Consider the following 17,149-nt stretch of genomic DNA (forward strand, 5'->3'; position numbering starts at 1 on the left):
ATCCCTACATGCTACAGTATCCTTGTAAGTTAAAGAGAAATAAAAAATTGTCTGAAAACTTTTTCAAAAAACCCATTAGAACCACTGCAGAGATATATTTTGAGAGCTCTAGGTTGTGAATAGCTCTCCTTTATTGGACACCTTCTATGCTTGAGTTACAGCCCTAAATGCTTTACACATATTATTTAAATCTATAAGGTAGACATTATTACCTCCATTTTAAAGATTCTTTCCTTTCTCCTTTAAACTTACTGAAAAGTTGCAAGAATAGTAAAAAGGATTTTTATATAATCTTAACTCAGATTCTCTAAAAGTTAAAATTATATATTTATATAAATATTTTATTATATTTGCCTTTTCATTCTTCCCCTCCACATACTTAATCTATAATTGTTATAATTGTATTATTATTATTTCTCAAACTTTACAGAAAGAACAAACTGAAGATAAAATGCCTTATCGCTCTTTAGTACTTGAAGAACCCTCTCCTGCAAAATCACTGGACAGCTATTAGAGGCAAATAATATCGATATAATACCATTTTTCAAACCCAGAGCCCACTTAAATTTTGGCCCATTTTCTCAATAATGCCCTTGTAAACATACCCATTTCTTTTTCTCTAGGATCTAGGATCACCTGTTGCATTAAATTGTCATATCTTTTTAGTCTCCTTAAATCAGGAAGAGTTTTTCATTTTTTCTCTTTGTTGTTCATGACCTTGACATTTTTGAGAAGTACAGGCAAGCTGCTTTGTAGAATGTTCTTCAGTTTGGATTATCTGATGTTTTCTCATGTTTGAATTAATGTTATACACTTTCTTCCTTTGACAAGAACAGCACGATGATACTGTGTTCTTCCTAGTTCTTTCTAAGGAAGCAGATGGTGTCTGTTTGAACCATCACTTCGGATGCTGCCTTTCATTACTTAGTTAAGATGGTGTCTGCAAGATGTCTCTGCATTAAAGTCCACTCACTGTGTTTTGTACTTTTGTACTCGATAATACATAATTATATTAATAAGTAATTAATGTGTTTTATGGGCAACTACTTTGAGACTATGCAAATATTCTTTTCCTCAACAAATTTTCACCTACTAGTTTCTTTCTGTTTTTTTTTTTTTTTTAAAGATTTTATTTATTTTTTTGACAGAGAGAAATCACAAGTAGGCAGCAAGGCAGGCAGCGACAGAGGAGGAAGCAGGCTCCCTGCTGAGCAGAGAGCCTGATGCAGGGCCCTATCCTAGGACCCTGGGATCATGACCTGAGCCCAAGGCAGAGGCTTTAAACTCCTGAGCTACCCAGGCACCCCTATCATGGCATTTTAATTCCATTATCTCTTCCACACGATTAATGGGCATTCTATTGAAAGGTGGAGCTTTTCATTCACCTCCATTGATTTATTTATGTTAGTATGGACTCTGGAATGACTATGCAATCTGTAGCCATAGTCATTTATTTGAGGTTCAAATTGTCCCACATTTGGCCAGTCGAATACCTTCAAGGTGGCTCTCATTTATTTATAGAATATCAGTTACATTGGGATTATTTTTGCCATCCTATTTTATTTTAAAAAATTTACTGTATTGTCTTTTTAGCTTGCTCTAATCTCCCTAATGATGAATTTCCTAATCCATTCTTTGCTGAACTCATCCTGCTATTTGTCTCATATATTTTACTCTTTATTTCAACATTTTTTATATGTTATTTTCCCTAACTTTTTAAATAAATATTTACTGTTGCTTCGTATTACTATTGTCTTTTCTTATCTCCTTAACAATATGTTTTCATGTTTATTCTAAGTTATTGGCTCCTCTGGTTCTTTAGTTGTTTCTTTGCTTCTCTTTCACAGTGGTCATATCCTTAGGTGTATTGTTATTTTGTCTTGTGAGATCACATTGCCCTAAAGGTAACAATTACTCTGGAAATGAGTGTTAATTAAGGGCCAAGGCCAGGCCTTCATTTCTGTCTACCTCAGTGAGTTTGAGGAGGAAAGAATTAGAACTTGTACCACTTTTAACTCTTAAGAAAAAATAGCATCATGAAGAGGTGAAGGCTATAGGTTGTAATATTGCCAATCTTGGGGATTTTGGAAGTAGAGGGTAGGATCTGGGCAGTGGTACCCATTTTCAATTATTCTTTACCTTGTTAAGGCTTTTTAGCTGACGCCTTTTGCTCTATCATTGATTTGGGTGCTGAAGGAACAAGCCATGACTTCCCCAGGGTTAACAAGTCTGAGACAAGAAGAAAATTAAAAAAGATTTTCCCCAGTGGACCTCCTCACTGCCTTCCAGACCATTTCCAGTGCATGCTGCACTTACCCATTTCTTACCCAACCCTGCACCAAGATAATCATTTTTCTCTCCAGGGCTTCTTGCGTTTTGTTGATGGTTCTGGGAACCCATATATCCCCACTTATGTCTATGGTTTCATCAGGATTGACATTTGGCAGGGAGCCAGCAGCAGCCCCTGCTGGTTTGTACTCAGACGAAAAAGTTGCAAAAATTTGTTTCATATAGTCTAATGGCTATAATTTCTATTTTACAACTTCAAATTTTCAATGCAGATTGTACATGCATCTCCTAGGTATATCTTTAGGATTTTATTCTTTAAAAAAAAATTGAAATCATTCATCTCTCTATAAGTTATTTTTGTGGGTGGTGTAAGATTGTGACGGGGAAATTTCTTTTTCTTTTCTGGGATGGGGAAACTTCTGTTTATTTTTCCAGAAAGATAGTCTGCTATGTCATTCACAATAAATAACCCATCCTTTTACTTAAGAATTGAACTACAGTATTTGTCAATACAATAAGGTCTTTTACATGGTAGGTTTTATTTCTGGATTCCCTATTACATTTTACTGATCAGTTTGGCTATTTCAGTACCAATACCATAACGAATAGATTAAAGAGCATTTGTTATTAAGGTCTTGAACCACTAGTGGCGCAACTGTACTTACTTTCAGGACTCATTCTGTCACAAAAAATGAGACACATATCCAGAGTCACAAATGATGGCTATGGCTCCCTATCTTAATTGGAAATATTTGTTGAATCACTTTTTGTGTGTGCCAAAATATAGAGGGTAAAATTTGCCAAAAATTAGCATTCAGTGTAGGGGCTGTCTGGTTTGGTTGGTTTATTAAATAAGTAAATCATATTTTTTCCTATTTTTTTGTAAATACCACACCGTTTTTTAAATTTATTTTAAAAGGCTACATGGGGTTATGGACATTGGGGAGGGTATGTGCTTTGGTGAGTGCTGTGAAGTGTGTAAACCTGGCGATTCACAGACCTGTACCCCTGGGGATAAAAATATATGTTTATAAAAAATTAAAAAATTAAAGAAAAAAAGGCTACATAACTGGTGGTTGCTGCTTAAGGAAAGTGAATGGCATCTTAGTCTTCCTTACAAGGCTTCCACTTGGATCTTGGTTCAGTTTCTTCAGCAGATAATGCCAGGGGGAAACAATTTGGTGGTGGTTTCAGATGTAGTCTTCAGACTTGAGATCAGGTCTTCTTTTCATTCCTGGGAAAGAAGGTACATTATTCCTCACCAATACTTCCCATTGTGCCCAAGAAAAAAATAACAAGACTTTCTGCGGATTGTTAAATGTTAGCTTTCACCAGTTTCATTTGAATTTTTGTTGAATTCAGCATTTCAGAGACATTGCTTAAAATTTAAAAGCAAATTGTATAGGGGAAAAATAGAAACCACTAAATGAGATTATTTTAATATGCATAGCTATATTCATTGCTTCTTTTTTTCCCCCCATCTGGTCCTGCCCCACCACTGATCCAAGAATTAGGTCTCTCTCTGCATGACTTAACTCAAAACAACTAGGATTGCAATTTTGCCCCAGTGTATTAGAAAGGAAATGCTGTGATTTATGTCTCACAATAAAACCACATATCTATATGCATTGCATCTTCTTTACCCTGCTTCCCCACCACGAGCCGAAGGATTAGGTCTCTCTATGTATGATTTAACCCAGGACAGCTCTGGTGGTAAGATCTGTTAATTTTGCATAAATGTATTGAAAGGGAAACCTTGTGATTTATGTCTTTAAATATATAATGGACACTATGCAGCTGGGTCAGCATTCTGATATTTCTTGGAGAGAAATCATAGCAGTGTTTGGGTTTATCAAGCATCGTTGACAGTGATTGTTTCCATATGGCTTCCTGAGAATGTAAAGCTTAGGCAGGGCCACTGCTTACATCATACAAAAATAAGCCAAAAACACCCTTTATGCACTCAGTGGAAGTGTTTTCTCATTATATTCATTTCAGTAATTTGAGAACATTTACCACCAGCATCTTCCTGGGCACATTACAGTATGACCATTGGAAAAGCCACTTTCTCCAAAAATAAAAGGAAGGAAAACATTTCTTCTACCAGATGTAAAATTTGAATTATTTTCAAAAGAAAAAAAATATTTATGCCCAAAGGTGATACTTTGCCTCTTTAATCAGCAACTATTCATGGAGTATGTCCTGGCTCCCAAGTGTACTGCATAGTGTGAATCTAACAATGTCCAGGGCAAAAAAGAGACCCTGGTTAATTAACTACCCAAATAAACCTTTGATTTCAGTTTGTAGGGATGTTCAGTTTGCAGGGAGAGTTGGTGACCCCTAATAATATACAGTAGTGTAAGGAGACCCTCTCTAGGATGTCTCCCTTTGCTACTCCTGTACCAAAAGAAAAGAAGGGATGTCTTGAGCAAGATCATACAATACATGGCTTAAAGGTTCCAGAGGCTTTTTTGGTCAGGACTGGAATGCTTCATTGGGATCATGTGATCAGAACACTGTTTCTGAAAGTGTGGTCCGTAGGCCACCTACATCCCTATCCCTAGGATATCTGTTAAATGTCAAGATTTGTAGACCAAGCCTGCTGGAACCAAAGGGAGCTATATCGGGAGTCTGCATTTTAAACAAGCTTCCAAAGTTCTTCTTCTACACTCCATAATTTGGTCACTTTTGCACTGATTTAGAGCCCATGTTTATTAAATCCTCAAATGACCTTTGTCACTTTTGTCTCTGAATCATTTCTGGGATGACTTCAGAGGGTCAGAAATTTAGAAATACCAAATAGACAACCTAATTCCACAGGAAATTGAAATACTCATAGTGTAGAAAAGTGGAAAGAGGACTGAACTGGAAATCCATACTTGTGTTTGAATTGTTCATATAACAATATATGAACAATAACACATGTTGTTATATATAGTCATGAAAAGTAATTTCTTTTTTCCATTCTGCTTGCTTGTTCATAAAATGATCAGCATTTTCCAAACTTTGGCCAATGTGCTACCACCTTCAAAATAGTACCACCTATAATATTAGAAATATTTTTCTTTTAATAGTTACTTAAGGTTCATTTTCTAAAAAGCTTTATCCTATTGCCACAAATGGAAAACAATCATCACTTACTATAATTAGAAAATCGTAACTATAAAATATAGAACAATTAAAGAATTTTAAAAGTCTACCCCTGGAGCTCTAAAACAATTGTACCTAGTGTTAATGATATTGGCATACTTTGGGAAACAATAAATTAAATACTATTTAAGACTAGTTTCTGCTTTATAAATTTACATGTTTATTAGATGATCATGCAAATGATTATTTCATTACTTCTGGGATAAAAGAAGTCCAAATTTATAAAGCAACCTCTGAAAAATCAACCATAGGTGACTATCGGACAAAAATTCTATAATAAAAGCTGAGAAAAAATTATCTTTTTTCCTCAAAAGAAATGGCCCTTAATGTTACTCAAATATTTAAATGATTATATCAGGTACATAGTATTTAAGCAAGAATATTACATTTGCTAATTCCATCTGTTTCTTTTTTCAAATCATTAAAACTATAACGGAGTTATAAAAAATATTACACTTTAAGCAGAAATGAAATTCCAAATCTGTTCATGGTATACTTATAGTATATCATTTTTTCTCAACTTTATTGAGATATAATTGACATATAACATTGTATAAATTTAAGATATTTGATGTTTTGATATCATGCATTTATATTTTGTAATATGATTACTACCATACTATTAACTAACACTTTTATAATGTCACATAATTACTATTTCTTTTTGTGGTGAGAATATTTTTTTTTAAATTTTTTATTTTTTATAAACATATATTTTTATTCCCAGGGGTACAGGTCTGTGAATCGCCAGGTTTACACACTTCACAGCACTCTTTGTGGTGAGAATATTTAAGATAGAATCTCCCAGCAAATTTCATGTATACAGTATAGTATTATTATCTCTAACATACAGTGTTTGTCTTTCTTTTTTGACTTATTTCACTTAGCATAATGCCGTCAAGGTCCCTTCATGCTGTTGTAAATGGCAGTATTTCCTTCTTTCTCAAGGCTAAATAATATTCTGTTGTATATATACAAATAATACAGATATATATATAGCATATATGTAGATACATAGTATATGAATGCAATAGAGTATTATCTGTATTGTTTTTATACATTACTATATATTATGTATGTGTGTGTATATCTATATATCTATATCTATATCTATATCTACATAAAATCATCTTTATCTGTTCATCCACTGATGGACTTATGTTGTTTCCATATCTTGGCTATTATAAATAATGCTGCAATAGACATGGGGGTGGAGATGTATCTTTGATATCCTGCTTTTATTTTCTTTGCATATATAGCCATAAGTGGAATTATTGAACCATATGGTATTTTTATTTTTAATTTTTTGAGAAACCTCCACACTGTTTTCCATAGTGGCTGCACCAGTTTGCATTTCCATCAACAGTGCACAAGCGGTCCCTTTTTTCCATGTCCTTGCAACACTTATCTCTTGTCTTTGGGTGATAGCTATTCTAAGATGTGAGCTTATATCTCATTGTGGTTTGATTGCATTTCCCTGATAATTAATGATGAGCATCTATTCATGGACCTGTCAATCATTTTCATATGTCTTCTCTAGAAAAATGTCTATTTAGTTCCTCTGCCCATTTTTCAAATGGATTGGTGGTAGTGGTGGTTATTGAGTTGTCTGAGTTTTTTATATATTTTGGGTATGAACCCCTTATATGAATCACAGCACCTAGATACACCAAGAAGATACTAAAAGCTCTGAAACAAGAGATAGACAATAATATAATAACAGTAGGGGACTTCAGTATCCTACTTCTAGCAGTGCATAGGCCATCTAGATAGAAAATCAAATCAATCATATTCAAGTTATAGCTGTCCCACAGTCCTTGGATGTTCTGGTCTATTTTTTTTTCTTTTCAGTTTTAGAAATTTCTACTTTCACATCCTCAAGTTCAGATATTCTTTCCTCATCTGGGTCTACTTCACTTATGAGCCCATCAAAGTTATTCTTCATTTCTGTTGAGTTTTTTTGATCTCTAACATTTCTTTTTGATTATTTCTTAGAATTTACACCTCCCTGATTATACTACCCATGTGTTATTGTGTGTTGTCTGTTTTTCTATTAAATTCTTAATGTATTAATCACAGTTTTTTTTTGTTTGTTTGTTTTTGTTTTTTTAGAATTACTGGTCTGGTAATTCCAACATGCCTACCATATCTGACTCTGGTTCTGAGATTTACTCAGTCTCTTCAAGCTCTGTTTTTTTTTTTTTTTTAATCTTTTAGTAAGCCTTATAATTTTTTGTTGAAAGGTGGACATGATATATGAGGTAAAAGGATTGGTGATAAATAGTCCTTTAATAAGGTAGTGATAAGATGTGATTGGGGAAGGGAAGTACTCTGTAATCCTATGTTTAAGTTTCAGTCTTTTGGTGAGTCTGTGCTTCTGGACCATGAACTTCAATGCTTCTCAATTTGTTCCCCTCTTTAGGTGGCTCAGGATGGCTAAAGAAGTCTAGAATTGTGTATTTTATATCTTTTAGGTAGGTTAAGCTCTGATATAGTCTGATAAGTTTTTTCTCTTAGACTTGTCCATATTGAGCCTTCAGCAGTTTACCAATTATAATTCAGGTCTTCCTACCCTAGCACTGGTTCCTACTGAAGTTTCTATTCTGGTATGTTGTGATTCTCTGTTTGCCTTCTGTCTGTGCAATTTTCAGGGCAGTGATTTCCCCTATAACCTCACTTATCTGGCAGAGCTAAGAAGAGTTGTTAATTTTTCAGTGTGTTCAGCATTTTTACTTGCTGTGAGGATGGAGCAAGGACTGGAAACTGGAAACTATCAGAGTATTTTAAATTGGTGAATGGACTGATTCTGGGAAAGAGTGGGAAAAATTGGGAAAGCTTTTGAGGCTAAAATTTGGTATGTGTATAGATAAAATGTGTTACCCAGTGAAGGCAGGGAAAGAAATGAGGTCCTGCCTGGCACAAAAATTGAGACATTTTTTTGGATGAGATCCTGGGGATGGAACTTGATTCATTGAGGATGTAAAATAGAGAATTCCAAGGAACAACTACCTTAGTTCCCCTCATTAATGCCACAAACATTTAGGTATTGGAGAGACACAAATGAAAATATCTCTGCCTAAAGAGTTCACAATACATTAGAGACTGTTGGTTGCCTACCTGGCTTCTGGACTTATGGCCTTCCTTTTTTTCTTCAAGGCACCATGCTGCCTTCCATATCAGAGTCCTTACTCAGTCTTGCTTTCGCTGGCATGCTCTCCCTGCCTGCTTCCCCTTCCTCTAGACCAGTCTCTCCTATCTAGCACACACACTGGTGATTGCCCACATGTGATCTAACCTTCATGTTCAGCTCAACTTTTTAGTTATTCACTCCTTCTCCACTCAACCTTGTGTACTAGAGATAGAAACCACCTCCTCAGCCCAAGGGCAGGTCCTGGCTTATTTAAGTTTGTCATGGAAATCCCATTTCCTTCTACCAGTAGTTAGTTTAGGAGAGTGTATTTGACCTAACTCTGATTGAGATGGCACGAGGAGAAGCCTGTCACAGGGGTTCTGGGAAAGTATTTTATGCTTCAAACAGGGAGACATAAGAAAAGTCTGTTTCTTTCTTTCTCTTCCTGCAGTTGTGTCTGAATGTGAGACCTGGAACTTCAGTAGCCCTTTTGCCAGCTTTACCAGAGGATGAAGCACACACTTGAAGTAAGATAGAGCCAAGATAGTTACACAGAGGTAGGAATGGAGATATACATGATTGGGAAGTTTGTGGACTTCATGTTTTGTGAGGTAAAAATTTCTGTACTGGGACACCTGTGTGGCTCAAATGGTGAAACATCTGACTCTTGATTTCAGCTCAGGTCAGGACTCAGGGTTGTAAGATTGAGCCCTGTGTTGTGTTCTGAGCTCAGTGGGTAGTCTGCCTGAGATTCTCTCTATCCCTCTGTCCCTTCCCCCACTCACTCTCTCTCTCTAAATAAATAAATAAAATAAAATCTTTTTTAAAAATTTCCTTATTCTTAGGTTTAGAGTTTCTGCTAATTGAGGCAAAGCATCATCATTGTATATCATTCTTCATCAAACAGCTCAAAAGCTGCTTCCTCAGGGAAGACTTTCCTCAGGCCCACTTTCTTTTTATTAGTCCTATCCTCTTATTCTATGCTCCTGTAGCTTCTTGGGCTTTCCATCCATAGCATTTGCCATCATTCAAAATTATTAATTTCTAATGATCATTAGAAATTAATGATCATTAATTTCTAATGATCATTTGATCAATGTCTTATATTGCCACTAGACCACTAGCTCTAAGAGAGCCCTTACGTCTGCCTTGCTCACCATGGTATTACCAGTGCACCAAACAGTGTCTGGTACACAGTACAGCATGCTCAAAAATATTGCTAGAATGAATGGATAGATATACAAACATGTATGTAAGTCTCAATGGAAGCCAGAGGAGAGGGGTACTTAAGCCATACTAGAAAAATTAGGAAGGGTCTCACAGGGGAGATGAAACTTAAACTGAATTTTAAAGGAGGAAGGAGAACTTTCTAGGCTTAAAAGATAGTAGGGAAGAGTATTCCAGGCAGCTGTGCAGAGACAGAAAGGTATGTTCCAAGCCATTAAGTCCAACCAAATCACATTTTCATTGCAAGATATTTCAGTTCAAATGTGTCCTCAAAATGATATTTAACATAAAGGGGTACTTTTGTTTATAAAATGTTTCCTATTTCCCAGTTTAAATTCCTGAACAGTGAAATTACCCTCAGTGACACTTAGTTTCTCCATGGAATTCCTTTTTTTGTATAAATTCCCTGTACCAGTATTCACTTACTCACCTTTTAGTGGCTGGCTAGAGGGAGAAATAGAGACCAGTGAAGATACTCTGTGACATGTCATTCTCGTGACCTGTGGAGTTATTCCGATTCACCAGCCAAGCAGCTAATATTCTCCAAGTCAAATCAGAGCAATGGAACAGACAGTAAGAATCCATGCTGCCAAATATGGGTAAATTCCATTCCAAGTTACCTCAGATCTATTATGAGTTTGGGGGAAAGTCAAATCTTTAGACCATTATATCCAGGAAACCCAATCATCTTTAGTCGACACCAGCTGCCGTAGCCCATAATATGTCATGTCCTATATAACACTTTAGAAATTGTTGAAACTGCATCCAATCTTTCTATCCCTCCTTTCCAGGGCAGAAATAATTCCTGACAGAGAAGGAAACAGCCAGGCCATGGGGTGCTGGCTTGGAATGCTGTCTTCTAACAACAAAATACAATATGTAAGAGGTCTAGCTGAGTTTGAATATAAGCCACTGCAGATTCTTTATGTTCAAAGTGTAACTGATTCCACAAACTAGGCCAATATCATTAGCTTATCATCCTACCATGAGGCTTGTGACCTTGGTCACAATCACTAAATGTCTCCAGGAAAGCAAGTGATGATTTCATCCACCATCTATATACTTTCCAAATGGAGCACTCCATTCCAGGTGTCTGTCCTGAGCTCTGTGTGTGTCTATACATCCAGCTGCCAAGTGGACTAACTCGGGGGCAATTCAAATTCAGTCTGTTCAAAAGTGGATTTGTTTTCTTGCCCACAAGCTTGTTTCTGTTGTTGTGGTTTCTCTCCTTGTACTTGGAATTACTGTTAATGTATCTTTCCCAAGTAGAAACCCAGGAGACATCTTAAACATCTTCCTCCTTCTTTATATAGGTCCTCTAGATTTGGCTTCTAAATATCTCTCCTCTCCTTTGCCATCATCCAAGCATTCTCATTCAATCCTTCCTAATTTCTCATCCAACTTCTTGCAGTAAGTAGATTCAGTCTCACAAGTGGACTTATGGCCTCTAGTCTTGCTCATTTACAATTCTATCCACAACATAGCCAAATGCATCTTTAAATAATGGGTATCTGGTCAAGGCACTTTAATGCTTAAAAACTTTTAAATGGCTCCTCATTGCTTTCAAGATAAAAATATCAGCTCTTTAATGCAACATACATTCAACATTTCTTTCTTTTTTTTTTTAAGATTTTATTTATTAATTTATTTATTTGACAGACACAGATCACAAGTAGGCAGAGAGGGAAGGCAAGAGAGAGAGGAGGAGGCAGGCTCACTGCTGAGCAGAGAGCCCAATGTGGGGCTCGATCCCAGGACCCTGGGATCATGACCTGAGCTGAAGGCAGAGGCTTTAACCCACTGAGCCACCCAGGTGCCCACATTTCAACATTTCATGACTTGGCCCCATCTCTGTCTCCATCTTCATATATCTCTTTTTATCCTAATCTATCCTCTTCCTCTACAACCTCTGTTATTATAACTAATAATAGTTAACATCCATTGAGTATTTACTTTCACCTAGAAATGATACTAAATGCTTTTACATCAGTATTTTTCAGACTTTTCTGATGAGGTATATTACCTGAAATCTTTGATAAAAATACAGTTCCTGGTCCTTATCCTAGATCCCCTGAATTATAATTCTTAGGGAATGAGACTAGGAAGTTGTATTAAAACATGCACATTTGGGCATCTGGGTGGCTCAGTGGGTTAAGCCACTGCCTTCAGCTTGAGTCATGATCTCAGGGTCCTGGGATTTAGCCCCGCATCGGGCTCTCTGCTCAGCATGGAGGCTGCTTTCCCCCACCCCCCCATGCTTGCTTCTCTGCCTACTTGTGATTTCTCTCTCTGTCAAATAAATAAATAAATAAAATCTTTAAAAAAAATGCACATTCACAGAACTAGAACAAATTCTTAAATTTGTATGGAATCACAAAAGATCCTGAAGAGCCAAAGCAATCTTGAAAAGCAAAGCAAAACTGGAGGCATCACAGTTCCAGACTTCACGTTATGTTACAAAGCTGTAGTAATCAAAACAGTATGGTACTGGTGTAAAAATAGACACATAGATCAATGGAAAAGCATAGAAAGGCCAGATAAGAACCTATAAGTCTATGGTCAATTAATCTTTGACAAAGCAAGAAAGAATATGCAATGGGAAAAAGTCTCTTCAACAAATGGAGTTGGGAAAACTGGTCAGCAACATGCAAAAAAAAAAAAAAAAGAAAGAAAGAAACTGGACCACTTTCTTACACCATACACAAAAATAAATTCATAATATGGGGCACCTGGGTGGCTCAGTGGTTTAAGCTGCTGCCTTCGGCTCAGGTCATGATCTCAGGGTCTTGGGATCGAGAGCCCTGCATCGGCTCTCTGCTCAGTGGGGAGCCTGCTTCCTCCCCCCTCTCTCTCTGCCTACTTGTGATCTCTCTCTGTCAAATAAATAAATAAAATCTTAAAAAAAATAAATTCATAATAGATTAAAGATCAAAATATAAGACCTGGAATCATAAAAATCGTAGAAGAGAACACAGGCAGTAGTTTTTTTGACATCAGCCATAGCAACTTCTTTCTAGATATATCTCCTGAGGCAAGAGAAACTAAAGCAAAAATAAATGATTTGGATTTCATTAAAATAGAACCTTCTACACAGAGAAGGAAACAGTCAACAAAACTAAAAGCCAGCCTATGGAATGGGAGAAGATATTTACAAATGACATACCTGATAAAGAACTAGTTCCCAGAATCTATGAAGAACTTCTAAAACTCAACACCCAAAAGCCAAATAATCCAATTAAAAGATGGGCAGAATACATGAATAGACGTTTTTTTCAAAGAAGATATCCAGATGGCCAACAGACACATGAAAAGATGCTCAACATCACTCATTATCAGGGAAATGCAAATCAACACTACAATGAGAGATCTCTTCACACTTGTCAGAATGGCTAAAATTAATAACACAAGAGATAACAGGTGTTGACAAGGATGTGGAGAAAAAGGAGCTTTCATACACTATTGGTGGGAACATAAAGTTGTACAGCCACTGTGAAAAACAGTATGGAGTTTCCTTAAAAAGTTGAAAATAGAATTACCTATGATCCAACAATCACCCCAGTGGGTATTGACCCAAAGAATACAAAAACACTAATTTGAAGGGATACATGCTCCCCTCTGTTTATAGCAGCATTATTTACAATAGCCTAGATATGGAATCAGTCCAAGTATACAAAGAAGATGTGATGTGTGTGTGTGTGTGTGTGTGTGTATGGAATTTTATTCAGCCATAAAAAGTAAAATATGGCCATTTACAATGACATAGAAGGAGCTAGAGCATATAATGCTAAGTGAAATAAGTCAGTCAGAGAAAGACAAATACCATATGATTACATTCATATGTGGAATTTAAGAAAACAAATGAGAAAGGTAAAAAGAGAGACAAACCAAGAAAGAGACTCTTAATTATAGAGAACAAACTAATGGTATGTTAACTGGAATTAAAATAAAAACTTAAAAAGCCAAAAAAAGATGTGTGTGCATGCACATAAACTTAACTTAAAAAACTTAAAAACAACACACACACACACATCAACGTCTGACTCATCATTTGAGACGTTTGGGAAAACATTGCTTTACATGAATTTTCATTTAATGCTTATAAAAATTTAATGAGATAAGAACTGTTACTAGTCTCACTTATAGATAGAAAAACTGAGGCCTCAGGGGAGATGATTATATGTCCAAGCACACAGTTAACTGTCATCATTAGAGTTTGAACCTAGGCATCCAGTCCCAGAGTTTACACCACTGCTATTCCATGGTTTTTCACTTTAACACATGCACTCTCAGTTCTCTGTGCCTCATCTGCCCTTCGACTTGGACAGTCACGTTACCTTCTTTGCCTGAAAAACTACGACTGACATCCATTCAACTGAGACTGAAGCTTCAATCAATCTTCCTAGTCTGGCTTCGTTGTGTTCCTGTGAACCAGATCATCATCTATATCCTTATCTGTTCCCCTACCAGACTATAAGCAGGCACATCTCAAGTCCTTCTATGTCCTTAGTCTAGCAGAGTGCATGACATATACCAGCTATATGATACATATCTGCTGAATGAAGGAAATTATGGTAAGTCATTTTAGCCTGGCAAGTGCCTAGGGTTTAGATGCTGTAAATGGATAGAGCTAGGTCACTCTGGAAAATTATTTTTAGGTATTGGATGCTGCCTGTTAGAATCAAGCCATGCCTCTATTGAAATCACCTGTTCCATAAGAGTGCCTTATGGGAGATGAGATTGAGAACCCAACCCATTCCTTTCAAAGTTCAAAGACATTAATCATACATGATATATTACCATAACCTTGATCAAGACCAGATGATAGGAAAGGACAATGAAGGCCCAGAAAAAGGCAGTGTTGTCAGAGAAAGTGGAGTCTGAACTGGTGATGTGGACTCAATACCAGAGTTTAGAGAATCAGAAGGGTGTGCTGGCGTGGGCTCATAGCACCTGTGATCTAGCCTCCCAGTGCCATGGACACCCAGTGGGGTGCGAAGTAGAAGTAACACATGAACAGAAGTAGAGTTTTTCAGTTGGTCTTATGGCAACAGGTAGAGCTCTGCAGTGGACATAGTCATTAACACTTTAAAAATAAGAGGACTTGTTAGGTCCCCACAAGTATTGACTAAAAATCTATGTATTACCAGGATTTCAGCAAATGGTAATTTGCTCCCAGCAGGGGTAGCAAGGGGAGTGGGCTCAACAGGAGCAGGACTTCCATGACTGACAGTGACATCTGTGTTCCACCATTGGAGATAAGGAGTGGCCATAGAGTAAGGCAAGATTAGCAGGTGAAGCTGTCCCGAGGTTAGTAGTTATTGTGTCTGTGTATGGAGGGTTACATGCACCTTGCTTGTGTGTTCTTAGTTGAAGGAAAGGTTTTTAGTTTTTAGTTGAAGGCAAGGAATGAGAACTGATTCACAGACAGGTATAAGCTATTCTGGCAATCCTTAGAGTGTTTACTTAAAGCAAGAGAAATTTAGGGAGACTAGGTTTTTTTCTAAATTTGACATGTTTGGGTTTGGTGTCATAATTTAACTGTTAAAGTAAATGTTGAGATCACATGTTGTTGAGTTCTGAAAATTTGGATAATAAATATCTATAATAAAAGTGAATAAAACAGGTCTTTGAAAATACAAAGCCTTTTTCCAATCATGCCAAGGACAGTCACATGCAGTCATGAAAACTGAGACTCTACAGACAACAGAGCAGAAACATGTTTTATGTGAGACAAGTTTTATTTGAAACACAAGCTTTATTTGAAACAAAATCTTTTTTAAAAAAGGGTTTATTTGAAAAAGTTTTATTTGATACAACTATTTGTAGGCATTCTGGAGACTCATATATAGGCAAAAGAAATTAGATCCTACATACAATAGAGCAGAAGAAATGCTTTGTATATAGAAAGAACACTGCTAAAACATCTAAAAAGTTGGCATTATATATGATTACAAAGAAAAGAAAACCCGTCCAAGAAAGGTGACATGTTCAATGTGAAAGAAATTAATATGGAAATGACATGGATCATGGTCTGTGAAGACAACCTTGTCATGTCTTATAGTTGGAATCTTACTGAAATTATAGACGGGAGATTCAGTTTCTATTCTGGATACTCTGCCTTAAGATACGAAGCCTTGACATGACCACATCCCAGTCGGCGTAAGCTCCTTCTAGATGGCGGGATATCTCAGTTCCCGCTTCGTAGCTACGTCGGCCATGAAGTAAACGCCAGTTATCAAAAGTAATCACATCACCTAGACAAAAGATTTTTTTCAACGTGAACAATCATGAGTTTAAATTATTTATGAAGCTAGAGAATGTAAAATGTAAGATAGCATTGCTACTTTGTTCACATCAAGCAACAGTGTGCAAAGACCTGTACTCCAGGGTCTATGTTTATCAGTATATGTTTATCAAAAAAATTTAAAAAAATATAAAAAAAAGAAAAAAGAAACTGTGTTTCTTAGTCTCATTTTTTGGTTTGTTTCAAGTTTTTATCTAAATTCTAGTTCATTAACATATAGTGTAATATTTGTTGCAGGAGTGGAATCTAGTGATTCATCACTTACATAGGGCTCACCACAACAATTGTCCTCCCTTAATAACCATCACCCATTTAGCCCAACACCCGCCCACCTCCTTCCATCAGCCCCCAGTTTGTTCTCTATAGTTAAGAGTCTGTTTTATGGTTTGCTTCCTCCCCTTTCTTTCTCCCCTCTATATTCATCTCTTGTGTTTCTTAAATTCCACAGATGAGTGAAATCATATGGTATTTGTCTTTCTCTGACTGAAAACTGTACATTTATTTTTTCACAGAAATCAGACCATTGGACGCAAACTGCTTTAGACCTTTTGACTTTTAAAGTATAGGCATCTGTATACATTTTTATAATTTCTACTTAAAATATTATCTTTGTGTAAAACTTTGAATTGTTCTTCCTGGTCGTTATTTTGCTCTTACTTAGATATATTTATTTCCAATTAAGCAGCTTCAGATAATTATAAGGATAGTGACTTGGTTTGTCTTGTATGTTCCTAATATTTTGTGTACATTATTTCTAAGCCTCATAAAAGTCCTGAAAAGAGTGTTAGCTCATCTTTTTGTGTGAGAAAAGAGAGGCTCCAGGAAGCTGAGGGATTTACCCGAAGCTACACTACCATTACATAGTGGAGTTTAGATTCCAACTTCTATTTTTTGTTATTTTTCTTTCCTGGTATTTCAATTTTAAATGTTACTGCTCTTAAAGTCAGCCTGTGGTGACTGCATGTCAGTGGATTTATAAAGATTTCTAGTATCACTTTATCATGCCAAAGATCAATTCAAAAAGTAATCAGACATTAAGAATATCTTTA

At 36.2% G+C, this 17,149-nt stretch overlaps 1 protein-coding gene and 1 long non-coding RNA gene across 5 annotated transcripts in view; one reads left to right on the forward strand and one right to left on the reverse strand.

Annotated features, from left to right (window-relative positions):
• LOC123387770 overlaps window positions 1-17,149 on the forward strand; it is a 206,265-nt gene that overhangs the window by 70,788 nt on the left and 118,328 nt on the right. For 2 of the 3 annotated variants that reach the window (XR_006602266.1, XR_006602265.1), the window contains exon 2: window positions 9,021-9,126. The exons of the other annotated variant lie outside the window; for it this stretch is intronic. This is a non-coding gene — a long non-coding RNA (uncharacterized LOC123387770). The remainder of the gene's footprint in view (window positions 1-9,020; window positions 9,127-17,149) is intronic. 3 annotated transcript variants of the gene reach the window in all.
• BBOX1 (gamma-butyrobetaine hydroxylase 1) overlaps window positions 15,584-17,149 on the reverse strand; it is a 60,902-nt gene continuing 59,336 nt past the window's right edge. For both annotated transcript variants that reach the window (XM_004755884.3, XM_004755883.3), the window contains one exon: window positions 15,584-16,050. In XM_004755884.3, coding sequence (XP_004755941.1) covers window positions 15,890-16,050 — 161 coding nt within the window. In that variant the 3' untranslated portion in view covers window positions 15,584-15,889. The remainder of the gene's footprint in view (window positions 16,051-17,149) is intronic.

Source organism: Mustela putorius, unplaced genomic scaffold (genome assembly GCF_011764305.1).
Source record: "Mustela putorius furo isolate JIRA1106 unplaced genomic scaffold, ASM1176430v1.1 tig00003859_pilon_pilon_pilon, whole genome shotgun sequence".
NCBI lineage: Eukaryota > Metazoa > Chordata > Mammalia > Carnivora > Mustelidae > Mustela > Mustela putorius.